We start from the raw sequence: 22,435 nt of genomic DNA, 5'->3' as shown, positions 1-22,435 counted from the left end.
GCCATTGTCATGGCTTTTTTTTGTACTCATCCTTTCCATATTGTAAGGGAGATCTGTTTAGTGGTCTTCTTGAGCTAATTATCCCTGATCACACATTCAAACATTATGCCTGACTTTCGACTATCCCATGTATTTTAGGTCCACATGTGCCGTTCTAAAGTGTCCAACAGGTCCTGTCACTTCTACAATAATGTGGAAGGTGAGTCTACTTGGAGAGCTTCTTAACAGAGCCATGGTTTTTGGGGAGATATGGATATTTTTCAGATTTAGGCCTTCATACAGACCCATCTATAATATTACAATGAAGTAGAAGCCAGACTTGAATATGAGCTGTGATAAATGTCATTATTACTAGACTGGTTTGAAGAATTGCTGAAAAGCACATGTTTATGCTGGTGTACACTACCAGGGAGTAGTTGGAGAAATTATGTTCTGCTCATGTCATTTGTCACTTTTTCCTTCAAGAAAAGAGTACAGAGAAGGACTTGACAAGTCACATCCTGGACATTGAGGATCTTGTGAAGAGCGGCACCAAGCATAGGTGAGTTATACATTGTGATATTGCTAGGTCTATGCTTCTTCTTTGATGGTGTGGTGAATTCTAGATCCATTGTTTGTTTTTTTCCTGCAGGGCCTGTCCTTACTACCTGTCCAGGAATCTGAAGCAGCAAGCAGACATCATCTTTATGCCATATAACTATCTTCTGGACCCCAAGGTACATATATTACATAGCTGAAAAGAGACTTGCGTCCAAGTTCAGCCTTCAATTTTTATTCCATTTTTTTTTTTTTTTAAACCAAGTAGCAGAACAAAAACTAAAAAGAAAACTAAAATGTATATATCATAAATGGACATACACAAAGGACAGCCATTCCAGTGGTTAAACCTCTAATGCCTTCTACACTGAGTTCCCAGGTGGTCTGACTGTAGATATTTTTATTTTTCTCTCTACTCAGAGTCGTCGAGCCCACAATATTGATTTGAAAGGGACGGTTGTCATATTTGATGAAGCTCACAATGTGGTAAGATTTCTGTTCAGTTCCGTTTGCATGACTCCCAGAGAAGGCATTTCCTGATCTATTTTTCACAGTATTGCTGCTCTGCATCCATTACAACAGTCCTGACATTGATCTCCTTGTTTGATCACGTTAACCCTAGGAGCGAATGTGTGAAGAGTCTGCCTCCTTTGACCTTACACCATACGACTTGGCTTCTGGCATTGATGCCATCAACATGGTCCTTGATGAGCAGACAGAAGCTACAGAACACAATCTTATCAGGTCTGAATTCAATATGGAAACCCCGAGCTCTGGTAAGTGCAGTGTACGAACTGATATCTGCTAGGAATGACCCACTCATTCTCTGGAATTCTACTTGAGAGAGTAGATCGTTACGTCAGCAAATATAACTTTCTTTGTACTTTCAGGTCTAAACATTGAGATTGAAGACCTTGCAAAGATAAAAGGTGGGTATTGCTGTCCTCCACACACACACACACACACACACACACACACGTCCTTCTCACTGTATCCCATCTTCATCCCTATGCCAATGGATAAAATACCATTTTTTTCTAATGTTCTATGTACAAGAAATATATATATTTATATTATTAGAGGCTCTGATCTTCATTCTTTCTCTTTTGCAGGTGCACTCCTAGAGTTGGAGCGTAGTATTGATGCTATAGCACTGCCCTCCAGTGGGAAAGGCCTCACCAAAGATGGAAGGTAAGTGGCATGTCATATTCCTTATGCATACCTACCTACGTTATTAGTTAAAGCTATTTAAGCGGAACCTGTTAGTTCAAAATTCTTCTTTATATTTTTTTCTTTTTACATTTATTTAAATTATTGGCATGTTTGTGACACTACCCTCCAGCCCTCCCTTTTTTTAAGATTTAATATTTGTCCCTTTTTAATATCCTCTAGTAATGTCCTGCTAAAATGAGTCCACCTTCTAATAAAGCTTTATTCTCTCCATATCCTTTGGGAATCCAACTGTACAGATAAATGTGCTATAATGCTGCAAATCAGACTTTATATTTTCGAGTAATTACCCTTCAATTTGTGCAATTCCTACAATGGCTTATTTAGATTGCGTGTATAGCCATTTCAGATGTACTAGTGGGGAAACTTCAGGCTGCTGTTGCACCCCCCCCTTTACCATATTAAGGCATTAAAAATAAAATGGAAGTTAATAACAAATTAGTCATTTCTGCATTTGCTGTACTGAATAAACTTTCATTTAATTCCAATACAACTAAGAGTTTAGTTGATAAACCTCAAAGATTGACGCAATGGAAAATTTGCAATATGATAATAAAGCTCTTTACTGCAAGTATGTTCTAAAGCATATGGTACGGCCATACACCATTTCATATTGTTTATAAACTCACGAGATTAGATATAAATGGAAGATTATCTGCAGTTAGTGGTTTCTGAGGTTCTTACTTTTTTTTCTTTTTTTTTCAGTTACATATTTGACCTTTTCGCTTCAGTGGGGATCACCTATGACACAAAGTCTCGTCTCCTGGAGTATCTGGAACAAATTATTCAGCATGTGGGCGGAAGTGAGATATCGCTTAAGGGTGCTGGTGGATGGGTGGGGTGTTTTTAAACCCACAGTTGACCTGCACACACACCTTGCCATTTTATCTTATATCTGTTAAAATTCTATTGTTGCAACTTTTATCACGTAGAACGAACTCAAGGCCAAACCTCAACCTTCCCACAATTCTCAGGCAGTCTTGGCTGGCTGAGCAATATGAACAGGTGTTAGAGTTTAGGTTTAATGCCCTTTCTAACATGCAATATATATTATTTTCTGTCCAGAATCTGGGGTCTTCACGAACACTCTGGGGCTACAGAAGCTGTCTGATATTATCCAGGTGAGGAGATGGTTGACACATGGATTTGTAATGGTGGTAGTGTAGATGTCCTTTGACCTAATCCCAGCAAATCGTCTTGTTTCATTGCCTGCGCCAGCATGCACCTTTCCTTTACCCTGCTATATGTTCTTTGTAGATCGTGTTTAACGCTGATGTTCCGGAAGGTACACCTGCTCCTACGTCCACTCATAAAAGTTCCAAATATTATAAGGTCAGTGTGTCCGTAATCTGTGTCAATCAGGTGGAGTCAAACTCTCCTATCATGGTATTTTCTATTTTGTGTCTCCTATAAAAGAGCAGATTATTTCAAAAGATAAATGGGAGCAGCATAAGATGAGATCATGAAAGGAGTGAAACTTGCTTTTTCATAATTCTGAAACCTAAGCGGTCAATGTGGTTCTCCCCTAGATTGAAACATACTCTATTTCCTGTCTCCTATCACTGCATTCACTCTCTCCCCCCAGTCAGACTGTGCTTTGTAGATGGCGACCTCTGCAGCTTGATTTGCGATTGGCGTAGGTAGATGTATTTTAGCCCTTAGATATCTTGTCAAACTTGTTTTGCAAGTTTGCACTTTTTAGTGAGGGTGTGTGACTTTGAGTGGGGCTTCATCAGAGCTACAGTACTGACGTGACTAAATGCCAGGAGAGCTGTAGAATAAAAAGACACAAAAAGACAGCTGCACCCCAAACCCTCTATAAAGGGTAAAGCTGTTTAAATAGAGCCTTTGTAAGATGATCAAATGCCCTGTCTCCTCAGATCACAGATTTTGTTTTGTTATGCAGCTAGTGGGCCTTAAAACTAATTTTTACCAGGATGTTGTGTCTCCAAGGAATGGCTAATGGACTACATCTCCCCTGATGCTTTGCCAACATTATTGCTGTAGGAGCATTATGGGAGATGTAGTCCACAACATTTGGTGTGCTGAATCTGGCTTCCTCTGGCCTAATTTATTGGAAATCTTAGGAATGTGGGTGATCACAGTTTGTACTGCTTCCCAGGTTCACATTCATCCTGACACAAGCCAGAGGAAGAAGCCACGTGGGGATGTTTGGAGTAATAGCAGAAAGGATGGAGGTAAGAGATTGAGTGGTGGTTCATTTCGCCATTGTTATTCATACTACAAACCCTGGCTAATGGTCTAACCACATCTTACTTTCTCTAATGGACTTTTTTTTTTTTTTTTTTTAATTCTTTATTTTTGCAGTGCATTGAGATATAACAAATGAGCATGTGGTACCCCAACGGCATTCCTCATGCTTTTCAAATAATAGTTGTAACAATAGGGTATGTGTTAGTACTTGCACAGTTTTGTATGTTAAATTAGTAAGAGGTTTGACAGTCAGGTTCAAATAACTTGGTAGTATTTAAACAGGCTTAGACAATTCAAGAATATACTTAGATTTTAACAGGCTGAAACTTACGTTGAGTATTTGGGTCATAGTGTTATCATACATGTCCTTATATGAAGTAGTGTAAACTATGTGGAGAGTAAAGTTTGAGACATGCGTGCTAGGTGCTTGAGTGGGAGGAAAAGATATATGTGGACGTAGGCTCATATAATGCTAGGCAATCATGTATGGCGGCACAAAGTTCGTGGTTGACAAGGTGTCAGTACATGTGTGGGTGTATGGTGTTCGCTGAGTTAAACTAAAAACGTTCAACAGTTATTCTTTTAACCACTCCAGCAAGCTGGGTGCCTATTAAGGATGTCAAAAGTCACTTAGCCCACGCCTGCAGCTGGCATGTTGTTGTTCCCCATGGCGGTGTAGCCTTGTATGAGGCCCATAGGTTGATGCAGAAGTCCATGTGCGTCCTGTCCCTCAGCCTCTTGGTCATGAAATTCGGGTCTCACTGCGGTAAATGTCAGCGTAGGCCCCTGTGCACCTGCTCCGGTGTTTTGCTGTTGCGGTCTGCGCCGTCTGGAGCGTACCTTCCAGGTGGTTGGAGCTTCAGGTCGGGCCCGGAGTTGCTGGTGATGCCTTGTCGAGGAGTGGCTTTTTTGCTTCCTCTGTCCGTTATGACGGGTCGTGGGAGAGTCGGCAGCAGACGGTCTTGGACAGTTGCGGCTCAGTGTCAGGCCTTGTTTCTCCGAAGAGCAGCTCTTCTTGCTGGGCTCTGGATGCCTGTAAGGCTGCTGAGAGGGGTCATCGGATTGCTGTAGTGGATTGTCGATGGTGCGTGTTGATGGGCGCTCGGCTGCTGCGCCTAGGTGTTTCTCCCTCTTCATCGGCTGCACGTGGCCTCTCTCACTGGCTCTCTTGGGGGTTTGCCGTTTCGCCTGTGCCATCTGTGCATGGAGCCGCAGCTTCTCCCAGAATTTGGTGAACAGTTTGTTGAGGCGTTTCGTGAGGTTGGTGCTGCTGTCAGGGAGCTGCTTTAGGGTTGCGGGCTGGAGCTGTGGTCGTAGTGAGTACTCAGCCGCCATTTTGTATGTGCCTCGTGTGTCGCCGGCCCTGGAGCTCATCTATTGCGTAGCTATCGATGCAGATTTATCGCTCCGGGCTCCCAGCGAGGACCGGGATGACCCCCACCGGTCCCGCGGGGGGTAGGGTGGAGGTGAGATTTGAGGTTCGAGGTGAGTCTGTAGCAGGTAAGGAGCGAGCAGAGCGGCTGTCTCTCCTCTGCACACTGTCCTGTAGGCCTCGGTAACCGCCGTTTGGGTTCTCGGGTGGTCAGGCTCATGATTCGTGTATCCTCAGTTGTGTCCGGGTGTCCCCAGTACGGCTCTACCCCTCTAGAGTGGATTTGTGCCAGTTATTGGGGTATTTACCCCTGAAATCGAGTATTTTGCGCAGGAGTTTGGTCTTGGCACATCCACTCAGCCTGGATGCTAGGCTCCGCCTCTCTAATGGACTTTTAGATGTTTACAAAACAAGTGAAGGTGGCGGGACACCCTCTACTTGGGCATCCCTGGGCTTAAAGGACCACTCTAGGCACCCAGACCACTTCAGCTTAATGAAGTGGTCTGGGTGCCAGGTCCCTCTAGGATTAACTGTTTTTTTTATATAAACATAGCAGTTTCAGAGAAACTGCTATGTTTATACTGAGGGTTAATCCAGCCTCCAAAACCTCTAGTGGCTGTCTCATTGACAGCCGCTAGAGTCGCTTGCGTGCTTCTCACTGTGAAAATCACAGTGAGAGCACGCAAGCGTCCATAGGAAAGCATTGTAAATGCTTTCCTATGCAACCGGCTGAATGCGAGTGCGGCTCCTGCCGCGCATGCGCATTCAGCCGATGATGTCGCAAGGAAGAAGGAGAGGAGGAGGAAAGCTCCCCGCCCGGCGCTGGAGAAAGAGGTAAGTTTAACCCCTTCCTCCCCCTAGAGCCCGGCGGGAGTGGGTCCCTGAGGGTGGGGGCACCCTCAGGGCACTCTAGTGCCAGGAAAACGAGTATGTTTTCCTGGCACTAGAGTGGTCCTTTAAGATCTTGATAACATAACTTTAGAATCATCATGTTTAAGGGAACATTATTATTTCTTAAGAGACCTACATAAGCATCTTAATAGACACCCGTTTATAAAATATTGATTGCCTGTACTGGGATATTTGCAGTTAAACAGGGTTTTATTCAATGGAGCACTCACTGCGTCAGTGAGGCATGAGGAATCTGTGACAAAGCCAGATAGAATGACCAATCAGAATGAAGCAGTGGAAGATAGTGAATCAATGAAAAGAATGATACAACAACCAATCAGAATCGGGCTGAAAGAAGCTTTATATTGAAGAATTGCAATGTTCCTTAACTTTTTGATATTGAGGATTTCGAGACAAAGACTGAGGTCTATTACGCTGCCAGTTCTTGGCATGACTAGGAATCAGGAGGTCATTGTAACAAGGCCGTGCGTTTCCTTGACAACAAGCTGGACCCTAATCCTTTTAATGGGAAAAAATCGTTCCTTTTATGAGATGCTGTAATTTGTGCTCACACACCTACACATGACCTCTTTTATGTTCATGTATGTATCCCAACAAGTGTCCATTAAAGCTCTAAATGCTTTCCATACACGAAGACCAATATTACCAGCATTTTGGATTTGCTCTGAATATTTAATGTATCTATCGGCTCAGGGATGCAAACAATCAGTGTTTCCCAGTCTCACATCTGTTTCGAAAAGTAATGTCATGAAGGTTGTAAATCTGTAAAAATGAAATCTGCTAAACATAAAAAAAAAATCCCTCACCCAGACCCTGTGGTGTGAGTTACAGGACTGTCTGTTTTAAAAAGGAAAACAATTACCTCCATTTATTTTTACACCTCTGCATTTAGCACAATGGGGTATTATCAGTTCTTAGTGAAAATGAGACATTGACCTAGTAACAGTGGGCTTTTTGACTTTAATGAAAAATCCTTGACTGTGTTTCATGGGCCTACGAGTTCGTTTTTATCAAATAATTTTCCTCTCTCTGTTGCAGGGAAGATTCTGAGTTACTGGTGTTTCAGCCCTGGGTATACAATGCACGATTTAGTGAAACAAGGTGTTAGGAGCATTATTCTGACCAGTGGTACCCTGTGTCCTCTCTCCTCCTTTACCATGGAAATGCAAATGTAAGTGGATTGGTAGTAAGGTTCAGACCATGGTCGTATGATCCTCCAATGCATCATTGTGTAGTTGCCTTGCAGGAATCTCTATAACGCTGTTAGTTAATGCTTAGGGTAAATAATGACCACGTTTAATATAAAATTGTTGACCTTACCTTGTCAGCTTTGTGTTACGTTTTGAAGGTGCTCGAATTTCCCCTGCGCATACATTTACCAGATTTATAGAGGGTTTGGGTGTTTGAAAGAGGAAGATCTGTATCGTTTTGTGTCTATAAATATAATGTGTATGGCAGCACTGCGAGATCTGTTTTCCTGGAAATTTATATATGAACAGTCAGTCCATGAAAGGTATTGACTTGTAGTATGTAGCCTTCATGTGCTTTGTATCTTGTGACTGGCAAGGCTCAATATTTCCATTCTCCATTGGCATGTGAATATTCACCTCAGATGAGTGTGCTATGGACGCTCTAGGCTTACAGTGGTGAGTATTTAAATACCAATTGTCTTCCCTAACAATGATAGATATTCCTTTGTAAACCTGCAAAGAGACAGCAAGAGAGTAAGAGCCGGCTGTAGTTGGACAGTAACTGTATTCATGAAAGACTACAATAGAAAGCCAAGAAGAGTGTGGGAGACTGTAATAGCAAGAATGCAGTGAGAGTATGTGCAGAACAAGATGACGTCAGAAGATAAATCGCCTCGTTGAAGAATAAAATATTTACCCATATACCCTCCTATTATACCGCCATTCCCTTCTGCCGAAACAATAAAGTATACCCTGATCCCAAAACATACCCCGGTTCCCTGCTGACTAAAGAATAATAGGTCCCCCTCTTCCCTCTGAAGGATAGCAAATACCCAATTCCCTCCAATCTAAAAAAATATATAAAATACACCCATAATCTTCTGGCCTATGCTACAGAGACTCAATTTTTTTTTCTCATATTATTATTATTATTATTATTTTATTATTTATATAGCGCCAACAAATTCTGTAGCGCTGTACAATGGGTGGACTAACAGACACATAATCAGACCACTGGGCGTACAGGAACAGAGGGGGTTGAGGGCCCTGCTCAATGTGCTTACATGCTAGAGGGAGTGGGGTATAGTGACACAAACGGGTTAAAGTAGGGGAATTAAATAGTTTGTTAGAGAAGGGTTTATTGAGTGCTTGGTAGGTCATTTTTGACAGTTGCAGGAAAGGAGTCATGGGGTGGGGGATGAGAAGCCTGCTGACAGTTTAATTGATACGCTTTAACGAAGAAGTGAGTTTTCAAAGATTTTTTGAAGGAGTGGAGGCTGGGTGAAAGTCTGATTGAGGAGGGAAGGGAGTTCCACAGAATAGGTGCAGCCCTAGAGAAGTCTTGAAGGCGAGCGTCAGAGGTGGGGATCCGGGCAGAGGATAGGCGTAGGTCTTGGGATGAGCGCAGGGGTCTCGATGGGACATACTTGTGTATGAGGGAGGATAGGTATGTTGGAGCAGCATTGTGTAGGGATTTGTAAGCAAGTGCCAGAATTTTCAATTGGGCCCTATATCTAACTGGAAGCCAATGCAGGGACTGACAGAGCGTGGAGGCGTGGGAGGTGCGACCGGACGGGAAAATAAGCCTCGCAGCCGCATTCATTACAGATTGCAGCGGTGCAAGCTGGGAACATGTAAGACCGGTCAGAAGGGGATTGCAGTAGTCGAGGCGAGAGAGAACAACAGCATGAACCAATATCTTAGCCGCGTCTGGCGTTAGATATGGGCGGATGCGCGCTATGTTCTTGAGTTGGAAGCGACAGGATTTGACTATCGATTGGACATGGGGAGTAAAAGAGAGGTCAGAATCGAAAAGAACCCCTAGACAGCGAGCCTGCGAGGTAGAGGTGATAGTAGCGCCGTTGACTTGGATGGAGACAACAGGAGTAGCCGCACTTGAGGGAGGAACAACTAGAAGTTCTGTTTTGGACAGGTTGAGTTTAAGGAAGTGAGCAGCCATCCAGTTGGAAATAGCAGAGAGGCAGTCAGAAACACGAGTCAAGGTGGGCGGAGAGAGATCAGGGGAGGACAGGTAGATTTGCGTGTCATCTGCATATAAATCATATTGGAAACCAAAGGAGCTGATGAGTTTACCAAGGGAGGCAGTATAGATGGAGAACAATAGGGGGCCGAGGACAGATCCTTGGGGGACGCCGACAGAGAGGGGTTGGTGAGAAGAGGCAGAACCAGAGAAAGAAACACTGAAAGAGCGCTGGGAGAGGTAGGAGGAGCACCAGGAGAGAGCAGTATCCCGTAGACCAAAGTTACGAAGAATGTGAAGAAGCTGTTGATGATCAACAGTGTCAAATGTGGCAGAAAGATCAAGGAGGATTAGGATAGAGTATTGGCCGTGAGATTTAGCGGCAATTAAGTCGTTGGATACTTTGGTCACAGCAGTTTCGACAGAGTGACCAGCGCGGAATCCAGACTGAAGGGGGTCAAGCAGAGAGTTGGATTCGAGAAAGTCTGTCAATCTGGCGTACACAACTCTCTCGAGGATCTTGGAGGCAAATGGGAGTAGTGAGATAGGGCGGTAGTTGGATGGGGAGTTGGGATCAAGGTTGGGCTTTTTCAGAATTGGGGTTACGGTTGCATGTTTGAAGGGTGAGGGAAATGTGCCAGAGGAAAGGGAGCGATTGAAAATGCTAGTGAGCGGAAGAGCAAGAAAGGGAGACAAAGTGCGGATGAGATGATCAGTATAACTGCATGCACCTTCCGCACCTCACCAATTCTTTGTTCACCCCTTGCTCTGTTTTTATAATAACAGAAGACAGTGCTCGGATTGTACAATGTGAATAAAATATCAGAGCTGAGCACGTGGTCATGCAGCCATGATTCCAGGCCTTGGCTTGTAGCACATAATTTTATATTTTTTATCTAATCAATTACATAGTTACATAGTTACATAGTTACATAGCTGAAAAGAGACTTGCGTCCATCAAGTTCAGCCTTCCTCACATATGCTTTTCCTGTTGATCCAAAAGAAGGCAAAAAACTCAGTCTGAAGCGCTTCCAATTTTGCAACAAACTAGGAAAAAATTCCCTCTTGACCCCAAAATAGCAGTCCGATGTCACCTTGGATCAAGCAGCTATTACCCCACTAATTAGAAATTGTATCCCTGCACGTTATGTTTTTGCAAGTATTTATCCAATTGCAACTTAAACATCTGTATAGACTCTGACAAAACCACAATTAATCAAGACACAATGCTTTTTACACTCTTTGATTGTGGTCGGTCCTGCAGCTTGTGACTTTTGCTTACTACATGGCAGCATTTTTCATGTGCTGCCTGTGAGTATACAGTGGAAAGATGTGTTTAGGAAGGGATGGTGGACCTGGCCGCCATTTCTATGGAGTAGTAAAGGTGTTTTGAAAGCTTGGCTTGTGTGTGAAGTGGCTATGTACAGACTGCAGCTTCTTCCAGCGGTTAATAATAAAATGTTTGTATTTCAGCCCATTCCCAGTGTCCTTGGAGAATCCACATGTAATTGAGAAGCATCAGATTTGGGTGGGAATCGTTCCCCGTGGCCCCGATGGAGCACAGCTCAGTTCGGCATTTGACAGGCGGTACGTTTTTCTGGAATCATGACTGCATGACCACGCGCTCAGCTCTGATATTCACATTGTACAATCTGAGCACTGTCTTCTGTAATTATAAAAACATAGAGCAAGGGGTGAACAAAGAATTGGTGAGGTCCGGAAGGTGCATGCAGTTATACTGATCAGATGAGAAAAACAAAAATTGAGTCTCTGTAGCATAGGCCAGAAGATTATGGGTGTATTTTATATTTATTTTTAGATTGGAGGGAATTGGCTATTTTCTATCCTTCAGAGGGAAGAGGGGGATCTATTATTTTTTAGACAGCAGGGAACCGGGGTATGTTTTGGGATCAGGGTATACTTTATTGTTTAGGCAGAAGGGAATGGCGGTATAATAGGAGGGTATATGGGTAAATATTTTATTCTTCAACGAGGCGATTTATCTTCTGACGTCATCTTGTTCTGCACATACTCTCACTGCATTCTTGCTATTACAGTCTCTCACACTCTTCTTGGCTTTCTATTGTAGACTTTCATTCATACAGTTACTGTCTCACTAGAGCTGGCTCTTACTCTCTTGCTGTCTCTTTGCAGGTTTACAGAGGAATATCTGTCATCGCTGGGGAAGACAATTGGTAATGATCAGTTTTTTTTTTTATTTTATTTTTTTAATGAATAAAGCATGGACATAATTCAGTAATGTACTTGTTCTGCTGCCTCTCCAGTCCTCCAGTTGGTGTTACGTTTCATGCCTTGTCCTCCAGTTGGCGTACTGCCTGTCGGGCTGCGTCCTGCACTTGGCGTGCTGCCTCTCATGCCATGTACTTGTCCTTCAGCTGGCGTGCCTCTCGAGCAGTGTTTTACTGTTGACATTCTGCTTCATTGTCCTGATTGTATATGCTGCCTGATGCCTTGTGTCAGTACATGCTGCCGTTGTACATGCTGCTCTGCATCCTCAAGTTGTATATGCTGCCCAGTGTTGTTTATGCAGCCCTATTGTCACGTTTTACTAACAATCTGTATACTTCAGGGAACATTGCTCGAGTCGTACCACATGGACTGCTTGTGTTTTTCCCTTCTTATCCCGTTTTGGATAAAAGTCTTGAGTTTTGGAAGGTGAGGAACATACTTTGAGTACATTTAATACTGTTTAACGCATGATTTGATAGACTCAATTTACAAGAATAATCCAATGTTATGTGTCACTTTTAATCTTTCCAAACCTGCTAAAAGGAGAAGTGGGGAAACTCTCCTCGATATATAAACAAATAAAATCTTCATGTTTGAACTGCAAGGCAAACAATAGGTCAGTCTCCATCCTTCTGTTTTTAGATAAAGAAATTAAAGGGACACTATAGTCACCAGAACAACTATAGCCTGTTGTATTTTTTCAGGTAAGTATAATCATTCCCTTCAGGCTTTTTGCTGTAAACACTGTTTACTTCACTGGCTACTAGAAGTGCTTCCTGGTGCCGAGGAGACATTACCCACCCTTTGGATGGAGACATTAAACTGTCCTCATAGAGATGCTGATTGGCCAGGGTTGTGTTTGGATTGTGCTGGCCCTGCCCCTGATCTGCCTCCTTGACAGTCTCAGCCAATCCAATGCTTCCCTATGGTGTTTCGAACACTGTAGGTTCAGGAATATTCCTGACTTTATAGTGTTTCTTTAAATACAAGTCAGCTGAATGTCTAGGAATATCCTCTAAAGTCCCTTTCATTTAGAATTCAGGCATTATCACATTAGAAGTGTCTCAGATCATGTCCCATGAGACAATGTCAATCTTTACCCTTTTGGTTCTTACTACTGCATTTGACAACATTGATCTCAAGATTGGAATTGACCTCTGTGATCCTGAACTGTTTAATATCAATCTTCATTCTCAGGTCATGGCTAGTTATCATGAATATGCTCATTTGCACCTGGTTTAGCACAGAGAGTATACAGGGAGCATTCCTTTTTATTTCCCGTGACATTTGCATTGTGTACATTACCTCTGGAAAGGTACTGCTATGTAGACCGCACAACTCTCCCTTTCCTTTGTGCCCGGAACTAAGAATCTGACAAAATGAGTAGAAATAGCACCCACCGCTGAGGGGGCCCTAATGTTTACAGTACTCGAGAGGCAGGTACACATATAATGTAAGAAGCCCCAAACACTGGTTTATTGGAGGTTTTAGCAATGTTTCGGCTCACAAATGGGATTTTATGGCCGCATAGCAGATAACTTGCTTGTGGTCCACAACATTCCTATATGTGTGCTGGATCCTGATCCATGTGTTGGTTGAAGGTAAAATCTTAACAAGCCCTGCTGGTGAACTGTTGCTAGACAAATGTTTGTCCCTTAAAATCAAATTTCCACTGAGATTAATTGTATTTTCTTTCATCTGTGAGACATTGCCATCATAACCTGCATAAATAGGTTTCTGTTTAGCCCAGCATTCATTTAGTTGACATCCGCTGTAGGGGTATTCAGGACTTGGTTCGCCTTTTTAGTTATCCCCTTATGACTCTCACAATTCTCCTATGCTGTATGCACATTTGAAAGTGTTTCAAGTTCTATGAAGAATATAAAAAAACTCTATAAAACATTAATACTATATCTCCTTTTATAGGCACAGAATCTGTCTACACGTATAGAAGACGTGAAACCTATGTTTGTGGAACCTCGAGGGAAAGGTTCCTTTAACGAGGTAATTGGGGAGAGCTAGTTTGCTATATTAATCCCCTTGCTACAGATATCAAGACACATGTTGCATTGAAAGCATGTCACTTGTGCTCAGTGGAATACCTGTTATGATTTGTTCCCTATAGGTAATAGATGCCTATTATGAGAAGATTAATTGCCCGAAGACTGGAGGTGCCAGCTTCTTTGCTGTGTGCAGGGGAAAGGTGCGTAGAGTGTTCATGCGCATGTACGTCGAAACGGAAAGCTGTATTCTATTGATTTATGTTCCTTTGTTTCATTCTTTGTCCCACCAGGCTAGTGAAGGGTTGGACTTTGCAGATTATAATGGCCGGGGAGTGATTATTACTGGACTTCCATTCCCCCCACGCATGGACCCCCGTGTAGTGCTAAAGATGCAGTTTCTGGACGAGATGAGGCGTGCTCAAGGAGCCTCTGGAATGGTAAAGAATTTACCGTGTATATTTATGGGGATTTTCCACGCCAACTAAGTTGTTACAGAGATGAGCTTGAGCAGCCTTTAAATTTAAGTAACTTTGTGTCTCCTCTTAGTTCCTTTCTGGGCAGGAGTGGTATCGACAGCAGGCTTCTCGAGCAGTGAATCAGGCTATTGGCAGAGTCATCCGACACCAGCAGGACTATGGCGCCATCTTTCTGTGTGACCATAGGTAATTGGAATGTTAGTTGGCATAAAGCCTGTAACGAATTGTTGTAAAAAAATGAAATGTTGATGTAACATAACGTCATCTCTGTAAAACTCACCTGCAGAATAATATGCTACATATGTTTTCTGTCTGCACCTTTGACTCTGTAAGCATCATATTTACCTGTCTGGCTTGATGCATATTTAACTCCTCACACAAAACCTCATGTTATACACCAGTCAGCTGTAGAAAAAGGACTGTCTGATAATAGTTTTTTTTTTTTTTTATTCTTTATTTTTGTAGTGCATAGGCTTAGTACAGTCGCTTGTGAGGTACCCCAAAGGTAAACCCCCAGCACATTATAAAACATTTAAGCATAGAGGTACCTGGTTAGACTAGCAAATTTTTATAAGGTTGGGTTATGCAGATCGATTGTCCCTACTTAAGCATATACATAACTTAAAATAAAATCACGTCGCAAGATCAAATTAAGATGCTGTGTCAAGTATAGTGGTAGCTATACCAGCAAACTAGTGTAGTTGGATTCAGTTTTGTGAGTCGCTTAGTGGAAGCATGTTTTTAACAAGCTGGATTTAGATTCTATGGAGCGAGTGTTACCTTCCCAATGTAAATGTCTATGCAAGAGCAAGATTACCTAATGTTAACTACAATGTAGAGCAGAACGTTACTCTTTCTTATGGTATATCAAAAACAAGATAAATTGCAGGTTATGTACAGATTAACCAACACTATGCATAGGTATATGAGAAGAACGTGGATTCAAGCTTAAACATTAACAATCGGTCACCAACAGTCCTTGTTGGGGTCAGTATGAGAGATTGGGCTATTGACTCAACTTTAGTGGCAAGTGTCCCTTTTAGCCAATGCCTGACCGAGGAATGTAAAGGTGGTGGCATGTAAGGGGCATATAAGAAAGCATATCGGTAGTTCACTAGGATAAACCGGGTCTACAATGCCATCTGAACCTGTACCGAAAGACAGTCCGGGGCCTCTCACCCGTTCACCCAATGCCCAGTCTGTGGGAAAGTCGTTGGTCGCTCTGCCGTGGGTCTCTCTTGACTGCCAGCACTCCAGGGGTTAAAATCCTCACTGTGTTCCCTTTCGCCGTCTTATGTGTCTGCTGCTGGTGTTGAGCCTTGTGCATGCGGGTGCTGTTCAGCTGTGGCAAGGAGCCCTCTTTGGCTAGGTATGTGACGGGTCGCTGTGTACCTCTGCTCCTCAGGTCAGTCTTAGTGGAGCTGGCGGTGCGGTGGGAGGGTGATGTCTGCAGGCTATTGTTTTGGTTGCGGTGCCTCGTTCGTTGTGGGCCGCGGTGACCCTGTCGGATGGAGGAGGGTCCACGCGAGCCTCTCATGGGGGTCCCCAGCGCCGTTGCTTGGTCACCGTTTGTGCTCTTTGGGCGGTTAATGCCCTTTCGTTGCTTCGGCTGCCGAGGCCCTGCGCTCGCTCTAGTGGTGGTGGCGCTTTGCTCGGGTGCTTTGCTTGTGAGGTGGTGTGCTGCCGTTGTGGCTGATACCAGTATTGGGTGTGAGCTCCTTACCCGCAGTTGCTCCCAGAATCTCAGGCATACTGCATCGAATTTGGCCTTGAAGGCTGCTGCCCATTTGTCCCGCTGCTTCAGGTCAGTGGTCCCGCTGTCGGCCATCTTAGCTAGGCCTCGTGGGGCCGTCTGAACGGCTTCGTGTCGAGTAGTGTGGGGGGGGGGGGGAAGGACGACAGGAGCCTCTCTCCTGCTCCCGCCTTCGAGTAGGCCTCAGTTGCTTTTCCGGCAAATATTGCTCGTTACGTTGCTTGATGGGTATCTTTGTACTCCGCTTATTGTGCCCTTTCTATTGCTGGCTCTGGGTCGTGTAAAATGGCTTTCCATGCAGGCTAGTACAGGAGCGCTTGAGGTTGCGGCTACTCGGCTCTGCGGTCAGGCCCCGCCCCCCGATAATGGTATTTTATCCTCACTATGGCAACATGTTGACTTTTCATTTAGGAATGTGCCAGTGAAATGTCTGTCCAGATTAGACTATTTCTAAGATGAACCCTAATTTAGAGGATTGGATCGGTCAGTAAACCAAGGGGTTGAATGAGATTCAGTAAGGTGATTAAAAAAGGCACACAGACCACCCATTGAAGTGGTCTGAGTGCCCTGTCCCTTTTGCACCCAGTGCTGCAATGTTAAAGGGATTCTATAGTACCAGGAAAACAAAGCTGTTTTTCTGGCACTATAGGTTTCTAAGGTGCCACACTCCCTCTGTACTGAAGGGGTTAAACCCCTTCAGTCACTTACCTGAATCCAGCTCTGATGTCCCTCGACGCTGGTTCAGGCTTCTCCCCCTCCAACGTCAGCCGGCAGGGGAGACCTAATGTGCATGCACGTCAATGGCCGCACTCACATTAGGATTTCCCCATAGGAAAGCATTAATTAATGCTTTCTTATGGGGAACAATCTGACATTGGAGGTCCTCATGCAGAGTGTGAGGACGTCCAGCGTCAGATACCGGAGCAAAGGTCCGCTTCGAGCCCTCCAGTGGCTGTCTGGTAGATTGCATGGAATTTGCTCCTCAGAACCTGCTCGTCATGAGACGGAGGAGGAGCTTCGACCCAGTGCCGAGGGACATAGATGCTGAAATAAGGTGAGTAATAAAGGGTCTTTAACCCTTTGTTTACCGGGTAGGGAGGAACGCAAGGTGGAGCGTTTTATGCCTTATAAGGGACGATGTGCATTGAATCATTGAAGAGTAAATGGTATTTATACATCTCTAAGTAGGCTTCAGTTGGTCCCTTCTTTACAAAGATGGTGAAAACGGTATTAAAATGATGCCAGGAATTTTGATGTGTCACATCCTGGTACAGACCATTATTGGTATTCTATATTTTACTGTGATCACATCCTTCCTCTCCTTGCAGGTTTGGCCACAATGATGCCCGTTCTCAGCTCCCCTCCTGGGTACGACCCTATGTACGAACCTATGACAATTTTGGGCACATCATACGGGACGTTTCACAATTTTTCAGAGTTGCACAAAAGATTGTGAGTGAGCTGCGAACGAGAAGTTATGGGTATTGGATTAGAGAGTGCATTTTACTTAAAATCTTAACCAGAATATAATACAGACACTGATACTGTACTGAGATATGTTGGATGCATTAGGCACACAACATTGATTCACTGTTTTATATTTATATGTTTATTTTTTTAATACTTTGTTATGACAGTAAATTTGATTTTATTTTTATAAACAAAGCATGATAAAACATGTTTGGAGATTTTGCAAGGGGAGATCTATCTCTTCTTTTTCCCTTGACCAAAGGACCTGTTAGTTGCCTTTTTTTAGTCTGGTTCCAGTTGCAATAGTTAACTGATGAAGTGGCTGAAATGTGTTCAGTCAAAAACATAAGTGTTCAAGGTGATTTTTGATATGCCCACTCGTTTATATTATAAAATATATATATATTTTGGAATTTGAAAGTTTGCCTTCTTTTTTTTTGTGTTCGTAACAAGTCTTGCTTTAGTTATTTAAAGGGGCATTCCTAGGCACCATAATTATATTATCCCATTGAAGTGGTTATGGTGCCTGAAGTCCACGCAAGCCATCTCACTGTTGGAGGAGATGGACTCTGCATTAGCCATGCCAACTCATTTCAATGATCAGTGGCACTGATATGCAGAGAACGCTTAGCTGATGCTCATATTGCTGCGCCGGTTAACGCGGAAGCTCCTGTCTCTGTGTAAAGCAGATGTGTGCTGTGCTAATTTAGCAAATTTAGGCATTTGCTAAACTTTCTTTAGACTAAGGTGAGACAGAATTAGAACTGTAATGGCTGTACTATGTATCCAGGGTGACGATATGTGAGCTCTTAATCATTTTCTATGAAATGTGTCAAATTCTCTGTATGTGTGGAAATTGCTTCTTGTATGGACAGTTTGTATCCTTTTTCAGATGCCCCCTCCCACAATCCGAAGCAATGAGAAAGGGGGGCAGACCGTTTGTCTCTCCAGCTCTCCCTCTACATTCAGGTCTTTGCAAAATGTATCGGGCGCTCAGGATATCTCAAGAAAAGCAAAGAACTTGGACTCGCATGTCCCCAGCTTGAAAAGGAAGAGAGAGGGTGAGTGGACAAGGTCTGCAGCTCTATAAATGGGTTAAAAATGCTTGAATATCCAAAGAGGTTTACTCCCTAAACTGGGGATTTTGGAGAATTAACAAATGACTTGCAAAGTTTAGTCCATTCTCAAGCACTGCCATTATTACTTGGCTCGTATAGGTCAGCTGGAATTGTGGAGGTTTTACAATAGAATGTAACATTTTAGGTCATACAAGATGAGTTGGAGAATATATCAAAATTCTTTATTTTACGCTACAGTTTGCATTTCTTTGTCAATTTTCCATAATTTCTACTTTAGTAGAAAAAAAAAAAAAAATCTGTTTTCTATCTGTTATTCAGATGGTGGTACTAGGAATTTGTTAGGTGTTTTTTGTAACATTTAATACATGTACAGAGTTATCTAACACGCACCCTCTCGTTGTTAGGAAACCCTGTGGAGCTGACACTCGGCACAGTCTCTGATTTCTGTGAAGGGTATGAGCAGGTAGTAGGTACAAATAGCTGCCGCCCAGCAGGGTTATTGAACGCCTTGGATCACACAGAGAGGAGGCAGCAGGAAGAGCCACTTTCAGCAGAGAAGGTAGCGGATCTAGTTTGGGGAGGGGTTGAAGAGAGTCTAAGTTTCAAGTTTTAATTTGTTTTATTTCTGTCAGGTCTCGCGGTATTCCACAATGTCCTTGCAGCGCGACAAGCGGCTTCTAGATGAGCAGCAAGGCCTCAAAAAACGGATAAAGATTGTGCAAAATCGGGTTTGTCTCCACCAGATTTTCGTTTCTGTATATTCCTTTTTTTCCTCTCCTTTTACAAACGAATCTCCCCTTTGTGTACAGGGTTTAGAAGAGAGCTTTCCACCCAGCCAGAAGGTGAGCAGTGCTTCTTTGTTCATTAAGTCTGTGAAGGCATGCCTCAGCCAGTCGAACTATGACATTTTCATGGCCGCATTGACGGATTACAAGAAGAATGATGATTTGCAAAGTCTCTTACCTCCGCTCCGTACCCTGTTCTGCCAGGACCCAGTAAAGCATGGTCTGATGCAAGGTGATTCTTCCTTCCTGATGCTAACCCTCTTCAACTGAACCGGCCCTTCTCTACATTGTGCCTACCGCTTCTGCCAGGGCCGCTTCTTCAGTAGCGTTACGGGGCCTGACCGCGAGGCGGCCTCTTGCCAGGGCCTGTCCACTCTCTTACTTTACTTTTGCGCAGCTCCCCCCCTTGCACTGTCTCTGCCAATTGATTCTGATGGTATTTAGCTCTTATTTTTGTTTCAGGTTTCTACCAGTTTATTCGACCTCACCACAAAAAGGAATTTGATGCTATCTGCAAGGAGTTGACAGGAAGAAGCTGTGGGTATAAACCTGAGCACAGTATCTCTAGGACAGAGAGAGAGAAGGGTGAGTGTGGCAAGAATCAAACTCCGTAACATACTCTTCTCCATGTCTGTGCTTGTCTACATGTCAGCCTCTCATTGCAGCTCAGCTGGAGGCACCGGCTACCACGACCGTAACAGAACCAAAAATCACATTTTCAGAGGGCTCAACCGTACACATGAACCTTGGCGAAGGACACATGAGCTCTGTTATAGATAAAGGTGAGAATTAGACGTTCCCCAGGCAACAATGGAAAGCAAACTATTATGTTGGAAATGTTGTTTATTTTCCCCCTTTCCCTGTTTCACTCTGTATAGTGTGAGTTTACATATCATCTAGTATTTGGTAACTAATTTAATTTAACACTGTACAGGGTTTTTTTGACAGTAGAGGGTATTTCCATTTACAGTATAGAAGACCTTTTGATGTGATGGGGTTAAAGTATTTGACCCTTTATTATCTCATTATTTTATTATTTTAAGTTCTACACCAACTTATTTTTTGCCTTGGCTAATATCTGGCGAGATGATTGTTTTCATAACTCACCTCCGTACTAACCGCGATGTTGAGGGGAGTGATGCTTGACTTTGCACCCTCCCCCTGCAGTGATTGACTCTGCCGTACTCAAATAGTCACACACTATAGACTATGATACGGCAAGGGGGCTTTACATCACTCATTTACCCCCCCTTTCGTCGGATCAACATTGATTGATCCCACTGTAATCCAATGGTCTACGTTACCAGTTATGACACGGTTAGAGGGGTGTGGTAATATCACGTCATTCACCCACGCCCCTCCACACGTCCGAACAGCTGAAGGTATAAGGTGGAGAGGGGTTCTCTCTTTTTTTGCTCCCTTCCTCCTACCCTTTCTATCCCTTTACCCATTGTTAAATGCAACTTCCCTCTCTTCTTTCTGTTTATTCCTTTTATTATCTGGTACTGTATACATCTCTGTTTCTGTATCCAGAGCTACTTCCTTTGGGATCCCCTTGTTTCAAGGGTCTCCTTTGCTGTATCTAATTTTGTTAGGGTTACCCCCTATCCTGTAGCTCTGAAGTAGGCTATTACAGGACAGATTCTACAGCTTCACACTTTATCGTGACGCTGTGGCTCTGTCTTGTATCTTCCAATTTTTTTCTTACATTTTGTTATTTAGGTGTTATTGCACCATTCAGCCTAGCATTATTGCACCTAGTCTATTTTTGTATTATTGGTCCTTGTGTATCAGTATCTCTAATGGCAGGTTTCCTGTCTAATAAAATGGATGCCCAACAGCTGATGTTGTTTTTTCTAACCGCACCTCCTTGCAATCTTCCTTTTCTCCTAATATACACACAAGTTTTAATAAGTTAACCAGGAGTTTCAAAAAACAAATTAAGACAAGTTGAGAAATTTCAACACTTAATACGTATATTAATAAAAAAATTATTCCAAAGGGATTGAGAGTTTTTGTACCTCCCTCTAGGAATATAGAAATCAAAGGTTTCAATAAGGAATGGGAGGAGGCAGCATCTAAATGTTCAGTCACATTCATGTCTATCATGTGTAAATCTGAGAATCTACAACTCACCAAGATACAGCAGGAATTAGACACTGAGATAGAGGCAGTCCAAAAATGTTATACAGATCCTCTATTCCAGAGTCTTGAAGTTAAGCTTAAAAATAATCTTGATAAATTCTCATATCAAATTAAGACCAAAAAGCATCAGAAAGTTTTAAGAGACTCTACTGATTTTGAGACCGGTAGGATATACCGCTTTTTAAAAAAAAGAGTAAGGACGGATTCTGACCGATTCAGTACTTCAGAGTACGAGTCAACTGATAATGAGGAGCATGATTCTACCACCTCCTCCAGTGAAACCTCCCAACCTTTAACCCCTAAAAGTATATTATGCAAAGGGTTGATTTTTTAGGCCTAAGACAGGCCGAGGAACTCAAAGGTCCAAACACCAGACAGTCCCAAAAGAGCAGGGGCCAACGGAGGTACCGAAATTAGGTCCTGACGACTTGAAAATTGTAAATATCTCTTCTTTCACTCTATCAGATACAGAAACTTTAGTCCTGAAGAAGGGTCTTACTTTTGTACCTATTCCATTTGACAAATTTATTTGGACTAAGGACTTACACCTTTTTGCCCGGAAATTGGCCCTAATCAAATATCACACCATTAGGAAAGAACAGAAAGCACAACATCTAGGGTTGACTGTAGATTTGGATTGCCTAGATATGCTGATCGAGCTATTACAAAATAATGAAGATGTGAGACCAGTTAATGTGCCTTTGACAAATTTGAAGCCTAAGAGCACATTTACTCCTCACTTTAAGGATTACAAATGTGTGGAAGTTTTTCTGGAAATGGTATGTAGGGATATTGAACAAATAAATTCCAATGATTTGGACTTTAAGTCCAACGGAAATTTAACTAACGCTGAAATAAAAGCGTTAAAATCTCTACGTACCAATACGAATATAATCATCAAACCCTCCGATAAGGGAGGAAATATAGTTGTGATGGATCGTCCCCACTATATATCTATGGTTAATCGCCTATTGAGCGATACCAAGACATATCAAACTCTACAAAACGATCCCACTAGTGAATACCTTATTGAAGTGA

General features: G+C 42.9%; 1 protein-coding gene across 1 annotated transcript in view; it reads left to right on the top strand.

The window, feature by feature from the left end:
* RTEL1 (regulator of telomere elongation helicase 1) overlaps window positions 1-22,435 on the top strand; it is a 61,338-nt gene that overhangs the window by 16,407 nt on the left and 22,496 nt on the right. The window contains exons 5-30 of the mRNA XM_063459489.1: window positions 139-199; window positions 466-541; window positions 632-716; window positions 958-1,023; window positions 1,160-1,313; window positions 1,428-1,466; window positions 1,650-1,728; window positions 2,473-2,570; window positions 2,833-2,888; window positions 3,025-3,099; window positions 3,890-3,965; window positions 7,304-7,436; window positions 10,910-11,023; window positions 11,591-11,631; window positions 12,027-12,112; window positions 13,613-13,690; window positions 13,812-13,889; window positions 13,980-14,126; window positions 14,236-14,351; window positions 17,247-17,370; window positions 18,281-18,449; window positions 18,872-19,026; window positions 19,100-19,195; window positions 19,277-19,484; window positions 19,715-19,837; window positions 19,918-20,034. Of these exons, the coding sequence (XP_063315559.1) occupies window positions 139-199; window positions 466-541; window positions 632-716; window positions 958-1,023; window positions 1,160-1,313; window positions 1,428-1,466; window positions 1,650-1,728; window positions 2,473-2,570; window positions 2,833-2,888; window positions 3,025-3,099; window positions 3,890-3,965; window positions 7,304-7,436; window positions 10,910-11,023; window positions 11,591-11,631; window positions 12,027-12,112; window positions 13,613-13,690; window positions 13,812-13,889; window positions 13,980-14,126; window positions 14,236-14,351; window positions 17,247-17,370; window positions 18,281-18,449; window positions 18,872-19,026; window positions 19,100-19,195; window positions 19,277-19,484; window positions 19,715-19,837; window positions 19,918-20,034 (2,650 nt within the window). The remainder of the gene's footprint in view (window positions 1-138; window positions 200-465; window positions 542-631; window positions 717-957; window positions 1,024-1,159; window positions 1,314-1,427; window positions 1,467-1,649; window positions 1,729-2,472; window positions 2,571-2,832; window positions 2,889-3,024; window positions 3,100-3,889; window positions 3,966-7,303; window positions 7,437-10,909; window positions 11,024-11,590; window positions 11,632-12,026; window positions 12,113-13,612; window positions 13,691-13,811; window positions 13,890-13,979; window positions 14,127-14,235; window positions 14,352-17,246; window positions 17,371-18,280; window positions 18,450-18,871; window positions 19,027-19,099; window positions 19,196-19,276; window positions 19,485-19,714; window positions 19,838-19,917; window positions 20,035-22,435) is intronic.

This window comes from Pelobates fuscus, chromosome 6 (genome assembly GCF_036172605.1).
Source record: "Pelobates fuscus isolate aPelFus1 chromosome 6, aPelFus1.pri, whole genome shotgun sequence".
Lineage (NCBI taxonomy): Eukaryota > Metazoa > Chordata > Amphibia > Anura > Pelobatidae > Pelobates > Pelobates fuscus.
Note: the sequence above shows the minus strand (reverse complement) of the source record. Positions and strands in the feature narration are given on the sequence as shown.